Raw genomic sequence first — 19835 nt, forward strand, 5'->3', positions numbered from 1 at the left:
AAGATGGGTGGTGATTTGAAGAAAATTGAGGTTGTTGGTGAATATTTGATTGAGTTATGGAAGAGTGTGGGAATGAATCTTGAAGGGGGTCAAGTGGAATTTCTGTGGTCTTCAAAAGAGATTAACTCTAGAGCTCATGAATACTGGCCTCTTGTTATGGACATAGCTCGAAGGAACAAGCTTCCACGGATCAAAAACTCTCTTTCTTCTGCTAAAAGGATCAGTCAGTTATTACTTACATGTTTTTTCTTCATTCTAAGGTGTTGCCAAATTATGGGTCGGTCTGAGCAAGATGAGCTGACTGCGGCCCAGATTTTTTACCCATGCATGCAATGTGCTGACATATTCTTCCTTAAGGTAATCTGTTCTTATAACCATTTTGTAAAATTTCTTTGTGGTTTAATTAGCTAGATATGTTAAATACAAGCATCCTTTGTTGGACCTCTGTTAGGAAGAAAAGAAGCACCTTCACTGCTATTCTTTTTTTTTGGGAGGCAAGTTACCCCTGTTATCTGATTTGAGACCTTGTTCTTGCTTGTTTTGGTTACCCCTGCAATGAAAGTTGACAACCTTGTTCTTGCTTGTCTAGGTCAATCAGTAAAAAAGTGTTGTCAGGTGTTTTAAATTATCTCCATATGCGTAAAGCCTGCTTGCCTTGAGTTTCTAGTTTCAGTGGTATATGCTTCTTATATGCACAGATATATGAAAGCTGCATACTATTTGTTTCATTTGTTGCCTATTTTTATGTCTGCTTTTGTTCAATCTTCTATGGTCTGTGCCACGGTGGTAATTATTTGTTTTAATTAATTCTTTTGCCAGCTAAGTGTGGAATTTTTCTTTTCACAGGCTGACATCTGTCAACTAGGCATGGACCACTGAAAAGTTAACGTACTTGCAAGAGAGTACTGTGATGATACCAAGAGGAAAAACAAGCCTATCATATTGTCTCATCGTACGATGATCATTTTGTATGCTAGAATTCAAAAACTCTTTTCACTGGACTAACTCCTTTGTTTAATGTGTTTGTTTTCTTATCATATTGGTGTGCAGACATGCTCCCTGGTTTGCAGGAAGGTCAAGAGAAGATGTCAAAGAGTGACCCCTCTTCTTCTATCTACATGGAGGATGAAGAGGTATTTTCAGATTTTACCTCTAGGCTATCTAACTATATATATTAGTTACATGTAACACTGTGCTACATTTGATTTTAGGTTGAGAGTCATTGTTCTTAATTAACAGGTAGTCGTTGTTGCCACTGATGTTCTAATGAACTGATGTATTTTTTTTCCTGTGCCATGCTTGAACATCAAAGGCAGATGTAAATCTCAAGATAAAGAAGGCTTTTTGTCCACCGAAGGTTGTAGAAAAGAATCCATGTCTGGAGTACATCAAGTATATCGTCATCCCTTGGTTTAATGAGTTCAAAATTGAGCGAAGCGCTGAGAATGGTGGCGACAAGTGAGTCATGCCATGCATTTATTCATATCCATTCAGCTGATTTGCTAACCAAAGTACTGTTTTTTAGCTCATCTTTTGTTTTATTCTCTTTCCCACACTAGGACAGAATTTTGAAGAACTGGCTGCTGACTATGAAAATGGGTACTTGCATCCTGCGGACCTGAAACCTACATTATCAAAAGCAATCAATAAGATATTACAGGTAGATGATACATCTTACTGAGCTGATAATTGGTATTTACACCAATATCTTATTCAGTCCCTGTTTGAAGTTTAATATATATACATTTGCAAATTTCCTCTTTGTCATGTATTGACTCTGTATTTTTTATATTCCATTTTACTGTAGTAGCATTAATGTGAAAAGTAATCTTTTTATAGTTGGTGACTTGTAGCCTGTTTGGCCAAGTTTCTCCAAGCTGAAAAGCACTTTTTTTTTGTTTTTTTTTTCAAAGTTGAAGTGTTTGGCCAAGCTTTTAGAAGAAAAAAAAAAGTGCTTTTGAGGAGAAGCAAAAGCAGTTTTGGAGAAGCAAAAAAAAGTAGCTTCTTCCAAAAAGCACTTGAAATATACACTTAGAAGCACTTTTTAAAAGCTTGGCCAACACTAATTGCTTCTTAGGAGTGCTTTTCAAATTAATTAGCCAAACACAAACTGCTTTTCACCAAAAATACTTTTGAAAAAAAAAAAACAATTCTCAGAATAAGCTGATTTTCCCAACTTGGCCAAACAGGCCATTGGTGTTATTACCTCATGATTAATACAGCATCAGCACCCTAGAATAACTTCTTTGTTTATAGAGTATTTTGTATATTCTTAAAGTTAATAGCTTGAATTTCAAGGTCCTTATTTTTTATACTTAGTGTGGTCAATCAGATTTGCAATTTAACATCAACTGATAGTAAATTATGTTTGTGCACATGATGGCTGGTATCACATGAGCTTCAGATGGTATAGTTAATGTTAAATAGGCTACTGTTACTCAAGATCAGAACACCACAAATTTTATTTCTTTGTATAGTTTATATATTTTTTATTCCACCTTTCTTCAGATGTCCTCCTGACTCATTTAAATTTGATATGCAGCAGGTACGTGATCATTTTAAGAATGATCAGAAAGCCAAAGATCTTATGAAAAGGGTGAAGGTATGTGTTCTAAAAGTTGCCTAAATGTTCTGTTTTGAACGAAATGTCTCTTTGATGTCATCACTTGAGGTCAGGGTATGCTTTCTTTACTGAACTACTGAGGCTTCTTGGTACAAAAAAAGAGAAATCTGAATTTTGGGCTGAGATGGGGTCAGGTTTTATCTCTTGTTTCAAAAGGGATGATTGATGGTGTAATTACATGGCTCAAATTGAATATATGTCTCTCCTAGACTATTGAGATTACATTTCTTCCTGTGCAAAAGATACAATTTCTAATGAAACGACGACAAAGCTAGCGTTTGGACATAGATTTGGCTGAAAGTTGAAAAAATGAAGGGGCGTGAACCCCTTCGCCGGAAGGCAAAATTCGTTTTGTGTCTCTATATATTATATTTTGAATCTCCTTGACATAGTCCAAAAGCATAACTTAGTGATCTAGGGGGTTCAAAACATTTGTGAGGTTGTTGGTTCTATTCCCACTTGCCACAGTCTCTTTTAGATTTTTGGATTTTTTCTTTTTCCGAACCCCCTTAGCAGAAATCCTATCTCCGCCACGGGGGAGGGGGTTGGTTATTGTGTGTGCCATTTTTGGATATTCAGAAACAATATGATTAGAATATCATTTTTTGGCTCGTGACCATATCAAGGGTGTTCAAAAGTAGTTCTATGGCAGCTTTTGCATCTCATTTTTGCTGTCTTCTGATTTGCAGAGTTTCAAGGTAACGAGGTGAGGTTTTGATGAATGAAGAGGTGAAGTGGGATTAGGAGATGATAATGGCTGTCCAATCCATTCTATTTTGTTTCTGTTGCATTTTAATACCATGGTTTCCCGCAATTAGAACTGTTTGGCATTTGCACTCTCCATTTTTTAGTTAATATTTTTGATGTGTGATTATGTGTCCGAATCCTAAGACAAAATTTCAATTATAAAAAAAGGAATAAGACTCAATTTTGTGAACTGTGATTTTACAGAGGAAATGCTTCTGATACTTTTGTTAGCAACACGGTAATTTCCAGAGTGATGTCTATGTGCATCTCTCGTCCTCTGCGGTACGTGTAAAGATTTGCAGGCAAACACAATGTTGAGCCCCAATCGATATTCTACTATATAGAAGAGCGCAGAAGCAAGCAGGAGACCGTCGACATCCCTGCTTGCTTAGCAAGGGCTATTTGGTCATGTCTGCTTGCTGCTAAAGGGTATTTTAGGTATTTTCACATATCTTCTATTTTGCCCTACGCTTACACGTGCACTGAACTTTGCTGAGTAAGCTGCATATGAGATGAGAATGCATCTACAGATACATGTCGATGTTTTCCACGAAATTTCACCGGATTTTACTCCCACCATCTGTCTTCCTCTGTATCTTCTATGGAATTTTCTCCGTGAGCTTCTGCTGGAAATCATCGATTTTCTGTCTCTATCAGTGTAATTTCCTTACCAACAAACTCAGCTTCTCTGATCTTTAATAACAACTTATTTTGCATATCCATAAGTGCAATTTCTTTATCTTTTTTGCTGATTGTGCTATTGTTTTCGATGTTTTTGAATTCGAATTCTATTGAAAAATTCAAAGTTTTCTAGGGCCAAGAACTGAAATGGAATATCAATATTTTGTTTGTGGATTTTTTTATAGCCTGTATCATTGTGAAGAAAGGGTGTTTATAGCAAGAAAAAGCTACCTGTAGCTTAAGCCCCGAAGTTAACTCCTTCTCATTGTAAGATCTTCTTTGCCGCCTCATTTGTAACTATTGTAAATGGATATTATGCATAGTAGGATTGGGTTCATGTTGATTTTTGTCTGACCTAAACCTGTGGTGCTGCAGTTGTTTACTCTTTTTGTCCTGTTAGTGTTTGATAAAATTCCTGTTTCAGCTTTATTGTATTTTTTCTTGTTCAAAGCTTCAATTACACTTAAATAACAAAACCACAAAATCATTGACCTATTAACAATTATGTCAAGGCTTTATGTTCATGAACTTCCATAGTTGACAGAATGTGACATATAAGAAATCAAGTAGCAAAAGTAATAGCTTTAACTTATTCTAGGCAGAACTTTTACTATAATTGAAGCCTGGAAACGTGAGTTTTCCTTGTACGCATTCAAAAGTCAGGAGATGAAAAATATTGGAACAAAAAGGAAAGAAAACTCTTTGCAATAGTGAAAAAATGGTGGGCATAATCAAATTTTAACAGAAACTCATTGATCTATTCATGGATTGGCTAAAGCTTTACTTTAATACGTTCTCTAAGTAGAAGATTAGTTGAATTTCAAGCTTGGCAATAGGAACAAGCCAAAGAAATTAGATCAGGGGGGAAAAGGAGAACATTTTATCTAAAAAAACTTACAGATCTCAGTGAAACCTTCAAGATCAATGGGGCTGTTTCTTGTAGTTTTCTCAATGTTGAAACACACCATGCATCTTGCTTCTTGCCAGCCTCACTTTCCTGGAAAAATTTAAATTTCTTCTTAAAAATGTTAACATACCCGTCCTTCAAAACTTCCAGATAGAGAATGTACCGTTTATTTATTCCGAAAAAGATTTAAAATTGCTGCAATTTATGGATGTTACTGTGTATTCTTGTTTTTTTACATTCAGTGTTGTCTAGCAAATGAACAATCCATTCATCAGCAGCAAAAAAATGAAACATTTGTATATGGCTAAATATTGAAACTAACATATAGAACTGATAATCTTCCCTCCCATCTTGATGTTTAACAGTCTTACTACATTATCTCCTAGCAAAATTGGGTACGAAGTATTTGTAAGCATATAGCCATTAGCTTAAATTCTTTTAATACAAACACATGAACAACAGAATAACAAGTGACAACTATTAAACTGCAAATTTTTTCTCCTACTTTATCTATTTTAACAATCAACATCAATGTCAGGGTTGCCGTTGATCAGTCTGAGCTGGCAGAAACACAATGCATATTATTATACTAGTGGACTAACACTCTTAAGCCCGTACACAACTTTGATATCAAAATCATAGTTCATCCACTATATATTAGTTAGGCACTACAGTTAAAACAAAAGAGCTAAAGTCTGAAATACAATAGATTAGTTGTTAGTAATTTCCATTTTATTTGGGGTGAAGCTGACAAACTTTCTTGTATATTCTTTACTGACGGTCAGTAAATTAGAACATTGTATAGGTATATTCAATAGTTAGTGACATGTAAGAAGATTTCAGACAGACTACAAAAGCATAAGAAAGTACAGTTAGAATGATTGAAATTATAAGTTGAATGGAAATTAACTTGAGTACTTATGTTTAAGACTAAAGCTCCAGTCCTGTTTTTGTTAAAAATTCCACTACAATATGAAATGTACAGAACTCTTATCTTTACTTGCAAATTTTCCTTTAGATTGTGTTTGTTTTCACTTTATCATTCTCAATAAAAAGATTGTATTTGCTTTTTCTTCACTTTCCATCTTCTTTATTCTCCTGTCGCGAAAGGAAGTCTGCTTACTTTTCTACGATTTGCAGTAATAATATAAAATGGAACAAAGGCTTAGTATTAGTGAAATTACACCATTAACTACAGAATGGACTTGCAAAGTCCAGCCTGTAGACAAATTTCGGCCGCGAGACAGTAGGGATCAGCGAGTTCATTTTCAAACAATAATTGTCCAGGATGTAAACGTAAGTCAAGTTATAACTATAATTGTAACATAACTTCTTTTCATTTGTACTCTTCCAATAATTACTTAGTTATCATTCTTAATAACATTGTAGGAGGAACAAGTTTGTGTGATACTTTATGGTGACGATATTAGAAGATGTGATAACTTGTTCGAACTTTTTGAGACGTATCTGATTTCAACTGCCAAGGTTAGAAATCCACAGCCTTATTCACTACATGTAGGCCAATTTGAGTGGATCGTTGACAGATTTACTATTATGGAATCTATCCCAAAAAATAATGAGAAGGAAACACCGTTACCTCCTCCATCGAGACTGAGTACAATTTCGTTCGTCGACGTTGCACAACAGCCTTCGGGTGTTGAATTTGGTATGTTTCAAATAATCCTACGCCTTATAACAGCTTAATTGCTTGGAACTCATGTTGAATGCAACTATATTGCTTTTACGTACATTTGTTCTTTGTTTATAACAACAGATCTATTAGCTGTGGTGGCAAACTGTGGGCCAACGCAATACACCGCTGATCAGAGCAAGAGATTTCAAGAGGCCATAGTAATGGACAAAATGTGAGTCATTTAATCTTCTGTTACATAACAACATCTCTACCGGGCACTTATAAAAGTACATGTACAGGAAGAAACCTCTCTTCTTCACTATATGGGAAGATTTGGCAAGCAATGAAGGAGCTGAATTACTGAGACAAGTGAGGCAACTACAAGAATATCCTATTATTCTCGCGAAGCGGATAGGTACCACAAAATTCATGCAGCTCCTGTTCCTACATATGGATTATGATTGCGCGTTGGTTATTAACAAAATTTGCATACACAGTTACCCGTTTGGCAACAAGATACAACTCAACAATCTTAATCAATCCCCTATATGTGCAAGCAACTGAATTACGAAAGTGGTACAATACAAACTATGCTTAAAATGTATCACATTATTATTTAACTGTTATTTCTTCTGTGGAAAAATAGTTGTCTGATATTTCCTGTGCGAATTACAGGATAAATGAGAACAAACAAATGCTAATAGAATACACAGTGAAGAGTTCAACAGAGTCAGCTTCATCGCTTAATCTTGTAGCTGTTGATGATGAAATATTAACTGTTTCAGCTATTGCTACGCAAACCTCCACTGTGAGTACTCTCATTGGGCTTTTGATCTGCTTGATTTTTGATTGTTCTCACTGCGCCCTACTACACAAAGGCAATGCAAAAGGACTTTATCTTCTCTATTACTTGCTCAGTAAGAATACTAACAAATGCAACTCATAAATGTAATATGTTGACTTGTTCTTGAAGATGATAAAGGCAATCCATGTCATTCTTTCTTTTCTTGGACATTTACATTTATTTCTACGAGATGCCATTAGTACTGTATCAGTAGACATACAACAACTGAATGGAATAAAGGAGCTTTTTGACTGCATGAGTAACTCTTATTTGGATCTCTGGAAAACAACTATTTCACAGGCAGCTAGAATTAGTTAAATAAGCAATTTATCCATTATCCTTGAAACCGAGAAATTAGATAAAGTAAGATTTTGAAAACTGAACCAGAGTAAGAAAGCTAATTTAACAAATATATATGTTGATGTAATTAGTGCCTCTACTTATCAAACAGAATCACAATAATTATAGTTTTCCAACTACAACCACCCTTTCCTTTGAAATCACTATTTGTATAACTTGATTATTCTCTCTATATGTTCGCATTTAAACAATATGGTAGGCTGAGAGATTTCTACTGGTGTCTATAAAACTGTGATTCTAATCCCTTTATGTGATTCTTCCCTATATCTCAAACGTATGATGACACTAAATTATAAAATAAAATGCCGAAAACTGTCACACCATGTATCTTTTATACAATATGTATCTTTTATACTAAGTTTTCCTCCTATTGCTTCTCTGTGTTAACACTTTGCAGGCGGCAACTTTTTACGTCGAAGGAGAAATTTCACTACCTGAGCATTTCCAACGATTTTACCTGCTAGGTTGTTCTGAATGTAACCATGTTGTTCGGAGCAAAATAAAAAGGGAGATTCAATGCATAAACTGCAGATTGCCACGAATGTTAATTCCAAAGTAACAACTACTACTAATAAGATTGTGTCATTGACAATATTTGATATTATATGCCATCTACTGTACCTCAACTAAAACATACCACATCATAGGTGCCACTTTGAGGTAGAAATTACAGACGAAACTGACACAACAACAGCAACAGTGTCTGAAGGCTTGGGCGAAAGAATATTGTCAATGACAGCTGAACAAATATATGATATCACCACTGTTAAGGTACATACACATACGACATTGTAGTTAACATAGGTCAGCAAAGTTAATATAATAGTCTGATATGATATCTACTATTTTTTCCTATCTTTTTGCAGAATGAATTACTCCCCGTTGCCCATATCAATCAACTACTTGCTGATAAACTTTTCAGAATTCAGCTACAAAGGTCATCATCCAGAACACCAGACAAAAATGCAGGTTCTCTGGTTCTTTTATCATACACTGAAAAACCAACCATGTTTCTACCAGAAGAGTCAACATCTGTGAGTGGTGCGAAGAGAATTAGGGAAGACGAGTCAATACTTGTGACTGATGCAAAAGCAACTAAGAAACGGAAAAGCGAACCAAGTACTCTACCAAAGCCACAGTGAAGGTTAGAAACTCAAATACTATATTTTATCATGTACTAATGTTCTTAAAATGAAATTAAGTGTGAGGTCCTCTTTGTTTCCTCATTTAGTTTAGAACAATAGGCCATTATCTTAGTATGTATAACCCCTCCAATTCACTTTAGCCTTGTTAGGTTAAAAGGGTAGGCGGTTCTTGCAATAGTTAGTTTGAGAATCCCTAATATATGGGAGCGATGTGTTATTCTCTCTTTAGTTGATCACCTTTACCATGGTCCCTATATGAGGAATTGGCACATTTTATGCAATAAAATAGTGGATTACCTACCTTAGGAGTCATGTGTGAGGAGGACTTTGCGTATCTTCTGCTATTTGAAGTGTTGCAAAGAATAATTTGATGCTGATGATTTCGGGAAATGATTGGATTGAATCTTTAGAAACATTTTGATTTTATTATGTCTTTATATATGCCCTTCACTTAAAGTGATGGAGCAATGTGAAACGAGAATGAGGGTTCATTACTTCACGGACAAAGCCATATGCTTCAGAGTGCGCTTCAAACAATGATGTGCACAGTGATCTTAATGAGAAAATAATTTTTGAATCTCAGCTTTGAGGAGTTCGATTGATATTGGTATCGATTAGTGTCACACCTCCTTTTTTACTTACTACACCCGCGGAAGAGGGTATGGTAAAGGGAGTTATTTCCAACTTGAAGTGACAATCGAAACGGGATTTATTATTAAGATTTCAGAGTCGCCACTTGGGAAATTAGGGTGTCCCAAGTCACCAGTTGAATCCCGACCCGAGGAAGTTATGACTCTGTTAACCGTCGGCGCACCAGAAATCCGGGTAAGGAATTCTGTTAACCCGGGAGAAGGTGTTAGGCATTCCCGGGTTCCGTGGTTATAGCACGGTCGCTCCACTGTTGTATTTGCTTTTACCTGATTTTAAAACATGTACTAACCTATGTGCCCTTTATTAATAAACCGCTTTTATTTATATTTTATTTATTTATTTTTTTTGAAAAAAAAAAAGAATTGCAACGTCGTGAAAATATGTTTCGAACCGCGTCGCACCAGTGCACCCGCGATTGTCAACACATTTCGACTTCGTTGAGATTTGGATTTGGGTCACATAAATGTGCACCCGTGTTTAGGAAGGTGATTTTATTTAAAATGCGCGCCTAAAGTAGCTAGCGTGTTATTATTTGGGGAAGGTCGTGAAATTCGCTAGACAACACATCCCGAAGTCTAGGCATTTTTACCATAAGCATTTATCGAGGGCCCCGCAATTTGTTTGTTTTGTTTAGCGAGGATCGTCTCATTTAGCTTTTGAAGACAAACCTCATGCAATTATGATTTTTCATTTTTATTCAGTCTCTAAAATGAAGAGAAAGTCTTAATTAGTTAAGGCTATGAATTTCAAACCCAAATTTAAATAACCAGAAATAGGTAAAGAGAAAATGGGCCTCGAGCCCAGATTGCAAACGGGCACCTTGTGCACTAAATTTTCAGGGCCACAGTCATCNAATTCAAAGTCCATAACAGTCCAGATTAACAGTCCAAATGTATCTATTATTCATACACTCAAAACTACTAACTAACACCAATTACATTTATCCAACTAAACAACGTTCAAATGAGCCTAGATTTGGCAGTATTTCCATTTCCACTTCACTTCACAGCTAACATCAAGGTGAGTTCATAAACGTGTACCTGGGATTTGAATTGACATAGGAAAAGGAAAGATTAGCAGCAGTAACAGCTTCAGCAGCAACTCAAAGAACCAATTTAAAATCTCAACAACAGACCAGCATAGATTCAGCAGTTCAGGATAAATTGGAAAGCCCACAGAGTTCACAGGTCAAACCAAAATGGCACCAAATAACCAGAGATGAACCCAGGACTGACACAACCAGTAAACAAACAACACTCGAACTAAGCAGACCTCATGCACACATGGCTCGAACAGCTTGTGAATATCAACATTGAGCAGAATCAGATGAGTTCAGGTTATTTTTGATCCTTAATGAGCTAGACAATTGAATTAAGGACTGGAATCTGAAGGTGAGCAAAGGAGAAATTAATGAAACAGTAATTTTTTTTTGATTTTTTCTATTGTTTTTCTGGAAATTTTGAGAGAACTAAGATCCAAGGAAGGGTTGGATTTCAGATTTCTGATCTGAACCTTGTGGAGAATCCGGGGGATTTTTGATGGCTAAAAAAAAACTCCCTCATCAAGGCAAATGAATGCCTATTTATAGGTGAACCTAGGGTCCAATTTCAGATTTTCCTTTTACCCTTAGTCCCTATTCTAATTTCAGTGTTTACCCTTTACTTTCTGACTTGTTACACAAGTAACTACCCTAAGTTTATTAAAACCTACACTATAGTCCATCCTAGAAGGTTCTATACTTATTACAATCCCTATTCTATCCTTACCCCCCTTCAAAAATTACCAAATCTGATAAAAGTACTCTTTTCCCATGCCAAAACTACCCTTTGAACCTCCTGAAATTACTGGCTAGACCAAAACCCTTTTACTGTAATTGCTGGTCACTATCTTGTTCAGCTATAGCCAAAAGATCCCACCCAATCGAATTGTTGCACAATTAACCAATCATGAAATCCAACCTAACCATGAACTACAAATTGCAGTGACCACTCATGAATCAACTAACTAAACTAAACAAAATTAGACCTATTGGAATAAATTTAAATCAAACATGAAGACTGAGAACAGTACCTCCACGAAGAACATTAACAAATCATAAAACCTAATTAAACCCTAAACATGGAAGTGTTAATACGATTACTAATTAAACTAAACTAAACTAATTAATGCTAACTAACAGCAACCATAAGAGATTACTAATCAGTTCAGATGCTGAGGAACGAATTGAAATCCAAACAAAGCTCAAACAGGATCGACCAGACTCGAAACAAATCGTAAACTAAACTTAGAACAGATACGGAACCCCAAAAATAAGAATCAAAATAGAAGTAATCAGCAAACTTACTAAATTAGAGCATTCGACTGACCATGGGAAAACTCTGACCGGCCATTTGTTTGAATCCTCCGGGATTCTTGACACGTAACATCCCTAATCGTGTGTTTTCAAAAGAACACACATGATTAGGGAAATTACGGTCCAAAATCCCCCAAGATTTTCTGAGCTAGGGTTCTGCCAGTCTAAGATCTAAAATTCGAGAAGCTTTGGCAATATTCGAAAGATTCTGGTTAGGGATTAATGATGAGGGAGGGATGAGGGACATATGGTACGAATTTGGGCCAGTTTGGGTGAGTTTGCGACTTGGCCGGAAACTTTTGAACGGATATTCGACGAGTTCCAGTAAGATTTGAAAGCAAAGGACAGTGGATTCAGGTAAAGGAGGAGAAGGGGAATCTGGGGTGTAATTTTGGGGTTGATCGGAGCATCGCCGCCGCCGGCGGCGATTTCCGGCCGGCGGCGCTAGGGCGGAGGACGGCGGAGGAAGGCGGGGCCGCGGTGGTGTTATACCGGCGGCTATATGCGTCTCTGAGGGATGGGGGTGAGAGAGGGGTGGTGAGGGGGGTAGGGGGGTGTGTTTGGACATATATATATTAATTGACCCTAGCTTCCTGGCCGTTAGATCATGAAACCTCGACGGCCAGGATTGACTAGGACCAAACGACGTCGTTAGGGCTGGGCAGGGGAGACGGACCGGGCAAGGCGTTTGGGCCAGTGTTTTGGGCTGGAACTGGGCAAAATTGGGCTGGGATTTGTTAAACAAGATCTGGCCCAATTCCGGGCATTTTAATGAAACCCAATTATTTTCTTTTGTATTTTCTTTAATTGCTTTTGTATTTTATTTTCATATTTTTTATATATATAAAAAAAATGCTAAAAATAAAACTAAAACAAATTGACTCTAACAATTATATTTCCTAATTAATTCCTAAAGAGAAATACAAACTAATGCCAAAATGCAAAATGGACCCCCCTTTTTTTGTTATTTTCTTAACATTTGTTCTAAAATCAATTAATGCTAAAAATATGAAATTAAATCCTAAATGCAAAAATGCACATTTTTTTGTATTTTCATATGGATTAAAATGCACAAACAAACAAAAATGCAACAATTACCAAAAAATGCCACAAAATTCACAAAAATTTGTAAAAATGCTAGAAAAAATTGTTTTGTTTGAGATTTTGGGAATTATTACTTAGGGCAAAAATCACGTGCTCACAATTAGCAATTTTTAAACAGTCATCAGTTCGTCATTTTTTCTTTTGACTATATACCTTTAAGAATTTGAGCTCTTCAACATGACTTACTATGAATGATTTGTATGGGTTAACTATAGGATATTCTACTTACTAACAACTTAATGAATCAAAGAGAACATGCTAAATTGGAGCCAGATATTAAATGTGCCAATAGTTACTGGTAGCTTTTGAAGGAACTTGAATTTGAATAGAATGGAGAAAGAAACTAGAATTGGCTGTGTTGATGGAGAAAATCCTTGCTTCTGTATCCTTTTTTTTAATACCATCAATTATTTTCGTCTGACTGTGTGCTCTGATTAATAACATATTTATGTTTTTACCTTCAGATGTTGTAATTGGTTGTAAGTTGTGCATCTAAACTACCTATGTTTATGTCTAAACTTTTTGCTTCTTTTTCTGCAAGGAATATACATTTCTTATCGGAATTTTGAAGATAAAACATTCTCCATCATTCTTCAATAGATTTCTCAAAAATTGACTAATGAGAGTCACATATATTTACGCTTCAGATGTTACTGGAGATTCTAATTAGAAGAAGACCACTATTATGCAAGAAAAGAAAGATGTTACTTTGCTAATCAACTAACACTTTTCATGGAATTTATTTCTACAGGACTTAGTTTGCAAATAGTTCATCATCAAAAGTTGAAGTTACCAGCTAACTGTGACTTCACATTTTTTGTGTAAATAGTTGCCAGTGGTGTGTGCCTATATTTTTGAAGGCACTTGGTGTTATTTTTGGATATTGAAGCGGCCTCTAAATGTTATACATACCAGTCTTAGATATTTGGCCGCCTTAACAAAGTGTTCCACATTTTTTGTATAAATAATTGCCAGTGGTATGTGTCTATGTTTTTGAAGGCACTTGGTGTTATTTTTGGATATTGGAGCGGCCTCTAGATGTTGTACATACCAGTCTGTTTATTCAAAGTATTAATGTATATCTTGTCTGCTTGACATCAATATTACAAACATGTTGTTCTATGCAAAGATTCAGTAATTGCTATGAAGAATATATCTTTAGTGGATTGATTGAGGCTAGAAGTATACATCACTGAACTTTGCAATGTGTACTCCATTCATACAAGTCACTTGCTTATAAAGGAACTCTTTCCCAATGGCACTCTTTAGCTATACGTTTATAATAGTTTGCTTTACATTTTTTGAAGTTCAAAATTTTGTTCATCATTTGAAAATTCAAAGACTTAGAATTCACTACTGTTGTGGATATCCATTTAATAAATATTTTCACATCTTCGTAAATAGACCAGCAACTTCTACAAAAAGCTTACAAATATATATCTTTCAAGGAATTTTGTAAGTAACTTACTCAAGTATCTTATAAATTCTTGCAAGAAGAAGTTTACAAATGGCTTGCAAGCAGGTCTACAGGTAGGAGAATTGATAGAGTTTGCCTCTATTCCTCATACTTTCAAGTTATTCACTCTTTACCTAAAGTTGTTTCACAAATGGAGTCACTCAAAGTATTGAACTTTGCAAATACTTATTTCAGTGGTGAAATCCCTTATGAATTTAGTTCGTCAATTGCTTGAATAAAAAAGATAACACAATGTATGACAAAACAATATATAAATTTTCTTCATATTGGGCCCGGGCATATAGAAGGCCAAATACATATGCAGCCCATTTAACTTGGCACCATTTTTCATTTTGGCGCTCTATTTCTACCTTGTTCCATTTTGGCCCTCCAACTCTATTTTATATGTTCCATTTTGGCCCTCCAACTCTATTTCTATGTTCCACTTTAACACAAAAGCTAAAACCAGTGCAAAAAATATAGCGCGTGTGTATACACAAATATGAGGTGTAATAAATATCCAATTAAATATTACCATCTGGTTTTTTCATCCATGTCAAACGGGTCAATACTAAAATATCTAAACCCGACCGTATTTTTTCATCCACTGGTGCCCCTTCTTCATTCTCTAAGTTCCAAAGCTTTCATCTACCGATTTCATACCTGGCCTGTTTAGATAAAATAAATTCAAAAATCTGGTCGAGTTCAGGTATTTTAGTATTGACCTGTTTGATATGGATGAAAAAACCAAATGGCAACATTTAATTTACACCTCAGATTTGTGTATACACATATGTGCCAAGTTGAATGGGCTGCATAATGTATTTGGCCTATATAGAAGTTAACATATAAATCAAGACACGTTCAAGACAGTAGAAGTATTAATTTAAAACGGACTGTAAAAGCAGAATCAACCAACTTCATTTCCTGTGTTTATTCATCTTTTTTGCCTTAAAAGAAAAGACATCTGCTTGACAATTCGAAGATAAGAACGTCATTTCTATGTGACTGAGTTTTATGAGGCAGGTAATTCCTGTTATCCTAAGACCCTGAGCAATGTTAATTAGCTGGGCAAAGTTTATTAGCAAGGAGGAAACTATATTACGAAATTTCCTTCAATTTTTCATTGATAGTGAGGGTTCTACAATCAGGGCAATTTTGCGCTTACTGTTCTGTAAAGTAAGAAATGTTTGTAAACAGTTTGTCTAGCCCCATAGCGTAGACCGTAGAGGTAAGGTCTACCTACACATTACCTTTCCAGACTCCAATTGTGGGATTATACTCCACTTGTGGGATTATAATGGGTATTATATTGTTGTTGTTTTAAGCATGATTCATATTTCCAGTCTAGCTTGCATTCAAATTGGTATTGCATTCAATCCCCAAACCATATTGACATAAACCACGCGCAAAAACATCCAGTTATGGATCTAAAGACACTGCCCTGAATAATAGGTTAAGGAATCAAGCTAGACTAGAAGAAACAAGATTAACTAAAAACAGAAATTTAACACAAGCATATAATAGAAGCCAGATGCCAAGAAAAAGATTCATACATTAACCAAGAAAGCTAAAAATGGTGAGGAACCATTTTGCTGACCATACTTAACATACATTGTTCTCAAGTGTTCAATAAGGATACATTCATTTCTGACCCTTCTTCCTCCAGAGGTCACCAAACTTCTTAATACCAGAACCTTTTCTCTTCCCATGTCCAAAAACATCATCAGAATCATCAACCAACCCCGGCGAACCCATGTAACTGCCGTATCCTCCAACTGCTGGTTCAAATACATTACCATAATGCTTATCCATTGATCCACACCTCTCAGATAGTCTTCTCCCGTTCATCTCCACGCCTCCTGCTAATACTGCTGCTGCAGCATCTGCAGCTTTCCTCCATTGTTCTGTTTGGACTCTCAGTTTCTTCATCTCATTTTCTAATGCCTCTTTTGCCTTTTCAGTGGCCTCAAGTTTCTCCTGTATATTAACTGCATCATTCTTGCTTGTTTCCAGCTCTTGTGTCACTTGGTTTAGATTGAGGCTCGTTTCCTCTTCTTTGGCCTTAACGGACGATATCTCTAGCATTTTTTCATTCAGCTCCTTCTTCAGGCCCTCATTTTCTTGGCTAAAAACCTGAAGCTCTTTTTCTTTCTCCTCCAACTTGGATTTCAATGAGCTTATTTCCTCATCCTTCAAATTCAGCTCCTCAACTGATGATTTCTCCTGTTCAGCAACCGGTTTAGCAATGGCTGGTGTTTCAGCAGGTGATAGATTTGAACTTTTCAGGTCCTCTTCGATAGAGGGGTGGCTTATTTCAACATTTGGAGGCGGCTCCAATGTTACCTTCTCAACTGGAACTTCGAAAACATCTGTTTCTTTCTGGTCATCATCTGGAATTTCATGAGTTGGGTTGTTGTTGTTGTTGTCGTTGTTGTTGCTGGTCTCTTGGATTTGCTCAGGCTCAGCAACAGTTGGTTTCTTGGTTTTCTTCTCGAGCTGTTCTTGAACTGCTTTCTTTGCAGCCTCAGCTGAAGCTAACTGCCCCTTCAGAGATTTGAGCTCATCTTGTGCTTGCCCAAGTTGAGATTCCAAATCTGCAATTCTTGTTCCAAGTTTCCTTTGATTCAGTGGATCAGATTGAGCGCCTCGTGGCGAACGGCGATCACCCAATTTAGGACTCCGGTCAGTCACTGATCGATGGTGTAGAGGATCAGAATCAGAGCTTGATGTTCTCAGTTGCAAAGGGACTCGAGGAGATTGCCTCTGATGCATTTCTGATCCCCTATTCCCTCAAAATTAAAAACAAAGGGAAAAGTGCTGTTAGAAATTAGACAACATTGTACTCAAAGCACAGCCCCTCTATGAAAGAGAGGAGGACGGGTTATTCACAATTCATTTGATAGTCATAGGCGAATTGAAAGCTAAGCAGTAGAAAGTCTAAAGATTCCGGAGGGAAAAACAAAGATGTCTCGTACGTTACACATAATAAAATGAATTACAGTAGAAAATATAACTCCTACTGAATTGATAGGGAGTTCAAGCCATTCCAAGTAACTCACCTTGATCGTGGCATTTCACCTTCTTAAAATGTTCAATGATGCAATCTTCTACCACTTTTTAAGTCTTGATCTGTAGAAGTGGAGGATCAATCAGTTCTCAAGTATACAAAAGGCATCAAGTTCTCTATATTGCATGGGAATTGAAAGTTGAAACTAATTTGAAGTAAAAAAATATAAAAAACCCCAATAAAAGCAGGAATAATCAGTTAACTATTAATCTCAAAGGAGTAAATACTATTAATCACACCCCTTTTGCAGCAAAGGCAGAAATGTCAACAACACCTTTTTAGGAGTATAACAAGCATCCCCCAAAGCAATTACAAAAAGTAATTAAAAATAAAAAGAGAGAGAGAGAGAGAGAGAGAGAGAGAAAGAGTTTTATTTTATTTTTTTGGGGGCATTTTAATGATGAAAAGGAAAAAGAAAAAGGAAAGCATTCTTTGCAGGAAAATTGGACAGAGAGAGTAGTGAAGCATGCGTTTAGAACAGAGCAAAAGGAAAATTTCCAGACACCTTTATCCCCATGCATATGTCAATGTCATTGGAAGATGTGCATATTTTCTCAAAACACTAAAAAGGGGTTTCAAATATATTAGATTTTCAGATTGGAATTACTCACTTGAAACTGCTATCATAATGCATGTTTGTCTGGACAGACTCAAATGTTCGGCAAAATGAAGATCTACCAAATAATTCAGTCAATAAAGGTTTATGAAAAGGGAGAAAAAATTGATCTTTCTGGCTTTAAATGCATCATTTATTTAATTGGTAAAAAAAAAAAGCACAGGAAATGGCATTATCTCAAAGGAAGAGAAAATGGAAAATCAAAATAATGTCCATCATTTCTTACCAACAAAACTTCACTTCTCTTGATTATTCTTTCAGTAGTTGATTACTAAAAGCCTTCAGAATGAAGAAAGAAGAAACACCCAGAAAGCAAAGAATCAAGAAAAAGGCTTTAGCTTTTGAGAATTGAATGTTAGTTTGTGAATGAGTGAGTGAGTGAGGAGCTTACCAGCATTAAAAGCACTTTCCTTTTTTGAATGAGGAGAGCAACAGTAATATTTCAGTAGAATTTTATAAGCTTAGGACAGATACTATAAAGATTTGAACTTTGAAATATTTCAAGTTTGAATTAAAGGTAGATAGAGAGAGGAAGAGGACAAGAGGGTAAATTTGAACGTTAAGAGTAAGGGGACACCAAAATAATACAACACTGTGTTATTGGGAAAATCTATCTGTAACAATGGCAAAGCTGACCTTTTCTCTTTTTACTTTTCTTCAACTGTCCTTTTGCTTCTTTTCAAACCACTTACCTTTCTTGATTACTGAATCTCTGTCTCTGTATCAGCATCTAAAGTATGGATAATAGTGAAGGGCATTTGACCTTTGAATTTCACCTACTATTACCAAGAAAGGTAAAAATGAAGGGGAGTTTTGGTGTAACAGTAAAGTTATCTCTGTGTGATCTATAGTTTAAGGGTTTGAGCAGTGTAACCGGCTACTAATCCTTGGATTTGGGTAGGCTATCACATCATATCTTTTGGATGCGAGCTTTTCTCGAACCCTACGTGAACGCGGGAGATCTTATACATCGAACTGCCTTTAATATCAAGAACAAATAAGTATTGGACTTTGAACCATGTAACAAAGGAACCATGTGTCCCATTATGTTTAACTTGTTGTAACTAGCTCCTTGATCTTAGGCAATTTCCAAGAAACAGTTGAAACTGAATGAGTATATAATTTAGGCAATTTTATAATGGTCTTACTAAAGTAATTCCCTATTTTTCACTTTTATGTTTCAGAAGATAACTTTTACTAATCTTTTTTGTTCTAGTAGAAATGATCTTAGTCTATGACCCAAATTAAAGAAAAAAGAAAAATGAAAGAAAATGCATTCTCGTACTCCTTCTTCTTTTATTATTCAATCATACATATTTAATTTGTAACTTGGAGCAACAATTTCTCAATTAGGCAGAGTTTGGTAATAAAAAGGCAACCTGTTTCTGTGTGTGGTTCTCATGTAGTCTTATTAAAAGGCAAATCTTTAAAGTCAATTAAGCTAATCATGGAGGTTTTGTTAATATATTTTATGTTTGACTCTGTATGTCCAAGTTTATTATCCATAATTAGAATCCATCCTAGACATAATCCAGCCATTAAGCAAGAAACCAGATAATTAACACTTTCCAACATTTGATAAAACAAGAAACTTTTTGTCTTTAGCTTTTGATTTTATCTCAAACCTGCAGCATGTTCTTATATA

General features: G+C 35.8%; 3 protein-coding genes across 21 annotated transcripts; 2 read left to right on the forward strand and 1 right to left on the reverse strand.

Annotated features, from left to right (window-relative positions):
• Positions 4-4032, forward strand: LOC109229909 (tyrosine--tRNA ligase 1, cytoplasmic-like). Its single transcript, XM_019395455.1, has 7 exons — positions 4-223; positions 1051-1133; positions 1313-1458; positions 2509-2602; positions 3313-3321; positions 3602-3652; positions 3901-4032. Exons 1-7 carry the CDS (start codon positions 4-6, stop codon positions 4030-4032), a joined length of 735 nt encoding a protein of 244 aa, XP_019251000.1.
• Positions 939-14216, forward strand: LOC109228815 (replication protein A 70 kDa DNA-binding subunit B-like). Of its 14 annotated transcripts, none has more exons than XM_019394037.1 (16): positions 939-952; positions 1051-1133; positions 1313-1458; positions 1560-1660; positions 2543-4318; positions 6099-6254; positions 6348-6443; positions 6543-6624; positions 6733-6823; positions 6891-7006; positions 7089-7167; positions 7267-7399; positions 8193-8350; positions 8443-8566; positions 8662-8939; positions 13800-14216. In XM_019394037.1, exons 6-15 carry the CDS (start codon positions 6111-6113, stop codon positions 8935-8937), a joined length of 1299 nt encoding a protein of 432 aa, XP_019249582.1. In that variant the 5' UTR covers positions 939-952; positions 1051-1133; positions 1313-1458; positions 1560-1660; positions 2543-4318; positions 6099-6110; the 3' UTR covers positions 8938-8939; positions 13800-14216. The 14 variants fall into 14 exon arrangements, with proteins under 14 accessions (XP_019249582.1, XP_019249568.1, XP_019249569.1 ...); XM_019394023.1 differs by having other exon boundaries at positions 2543-4028; positions 4237-4318; positions 6348-6624; XM_019394024.1 differs by having other exon boundaries at positions 2543-3808; positions 3901-4318; positions 6348-6624.
• Positions 15994-19125, reverse strand: LOC109228817 (interactor of constitutive active ROPs 1-like). 6 transcript variants are annotated; one of them, XM_019394038.1, is made up of 4 exons: positions 18582-18802; positions 18417-18469; positions 17567-17636; positions 15994-17289 (listed from the first exon to the last, which is right to left on the reverse strand). In XM_019394038.1, the coding sequence occupies exons 3-4, from the start codon at positions 17578-17580 to the stop codon at positions 16149-16151; spliced, it is 1155 nt and encodes a 384-aa protein (XP_019249583.1). In that variant the 5' UTR covers positions 17581-17636; positions 18417-18469; positions 18582-18802; the 3' UTR covers positions 15994-16148. The 6 variants fall into 6 exon arrangements, with proteins under 6 accessions (XP_019249583.1, XP_019249587.1, XP_019249584.1 ...); XM_019394042.1 differs by lacking the exons at positions 18417-18469; positions 18582-18802 and adding an exon at positions 18827-19125; XM_019394039.1 differs by lacking the exon at positions 18417-18469.

Source organism: Nicotiana attenuata, chromosome 7, assembly GCF_001879085.1.
Source record: "Nicotiana attenuata strain UT chromosome 7, NIATTr2, whole genome shotgun sequence".
In the NCBI taxonomy this organism is placed as follows: Eukaryota; Viridiplantae; Streptophyta; class Magnoliopsida; order Solanales; family Solanaceae; genus Nicotiana; species Nicotiana attenuata.

Bases quoted from the DNA above. Each gene is read 5' to 3' on its own strand.
- LOC109228815 (XM_019394023.1), top strand. From the start codon at position 6,111: ATGGAACAAAGGCTTAGTATTAGTGAAATTACACCATTAACTACAGAA. The intron at 6,824-6,890 runs GTGAGTCATTTA...GTACATGTACAG, and splicing joins GCCATAGTAATGGACAAAAT to GAAGAAACCTCTCTTCTTCA. The intron at 8,351-8,442 runs GTAACAACTACT...ACCACATCATAG, and splicing joins CCACGAATGTTAATTCCAAA to GTGCCACTTTGAGGTAGAAA.
- LOC109229909 (XM_019395455.1), top strand. From the start codon at position 4: ATGGGTGGTGATTTGAAGAAAATTGAGGTTGTTGGTGAATATTTGATT. The intron at 1,134-1,312 runs GTATTTTCAGAT...TGAACATCAAAG, and splicing joins TCTACATGGAGGATGAAGAG to GCAGATGTAAATCTCAAGAT. The intron at 1,459-2,508 runs GTGAGTCATGCC...ACCTTTCTTCAG, and splicing joins GCTGAGAATGGTGGCGACAA to ATGTCCTCCTGACTCATTTA.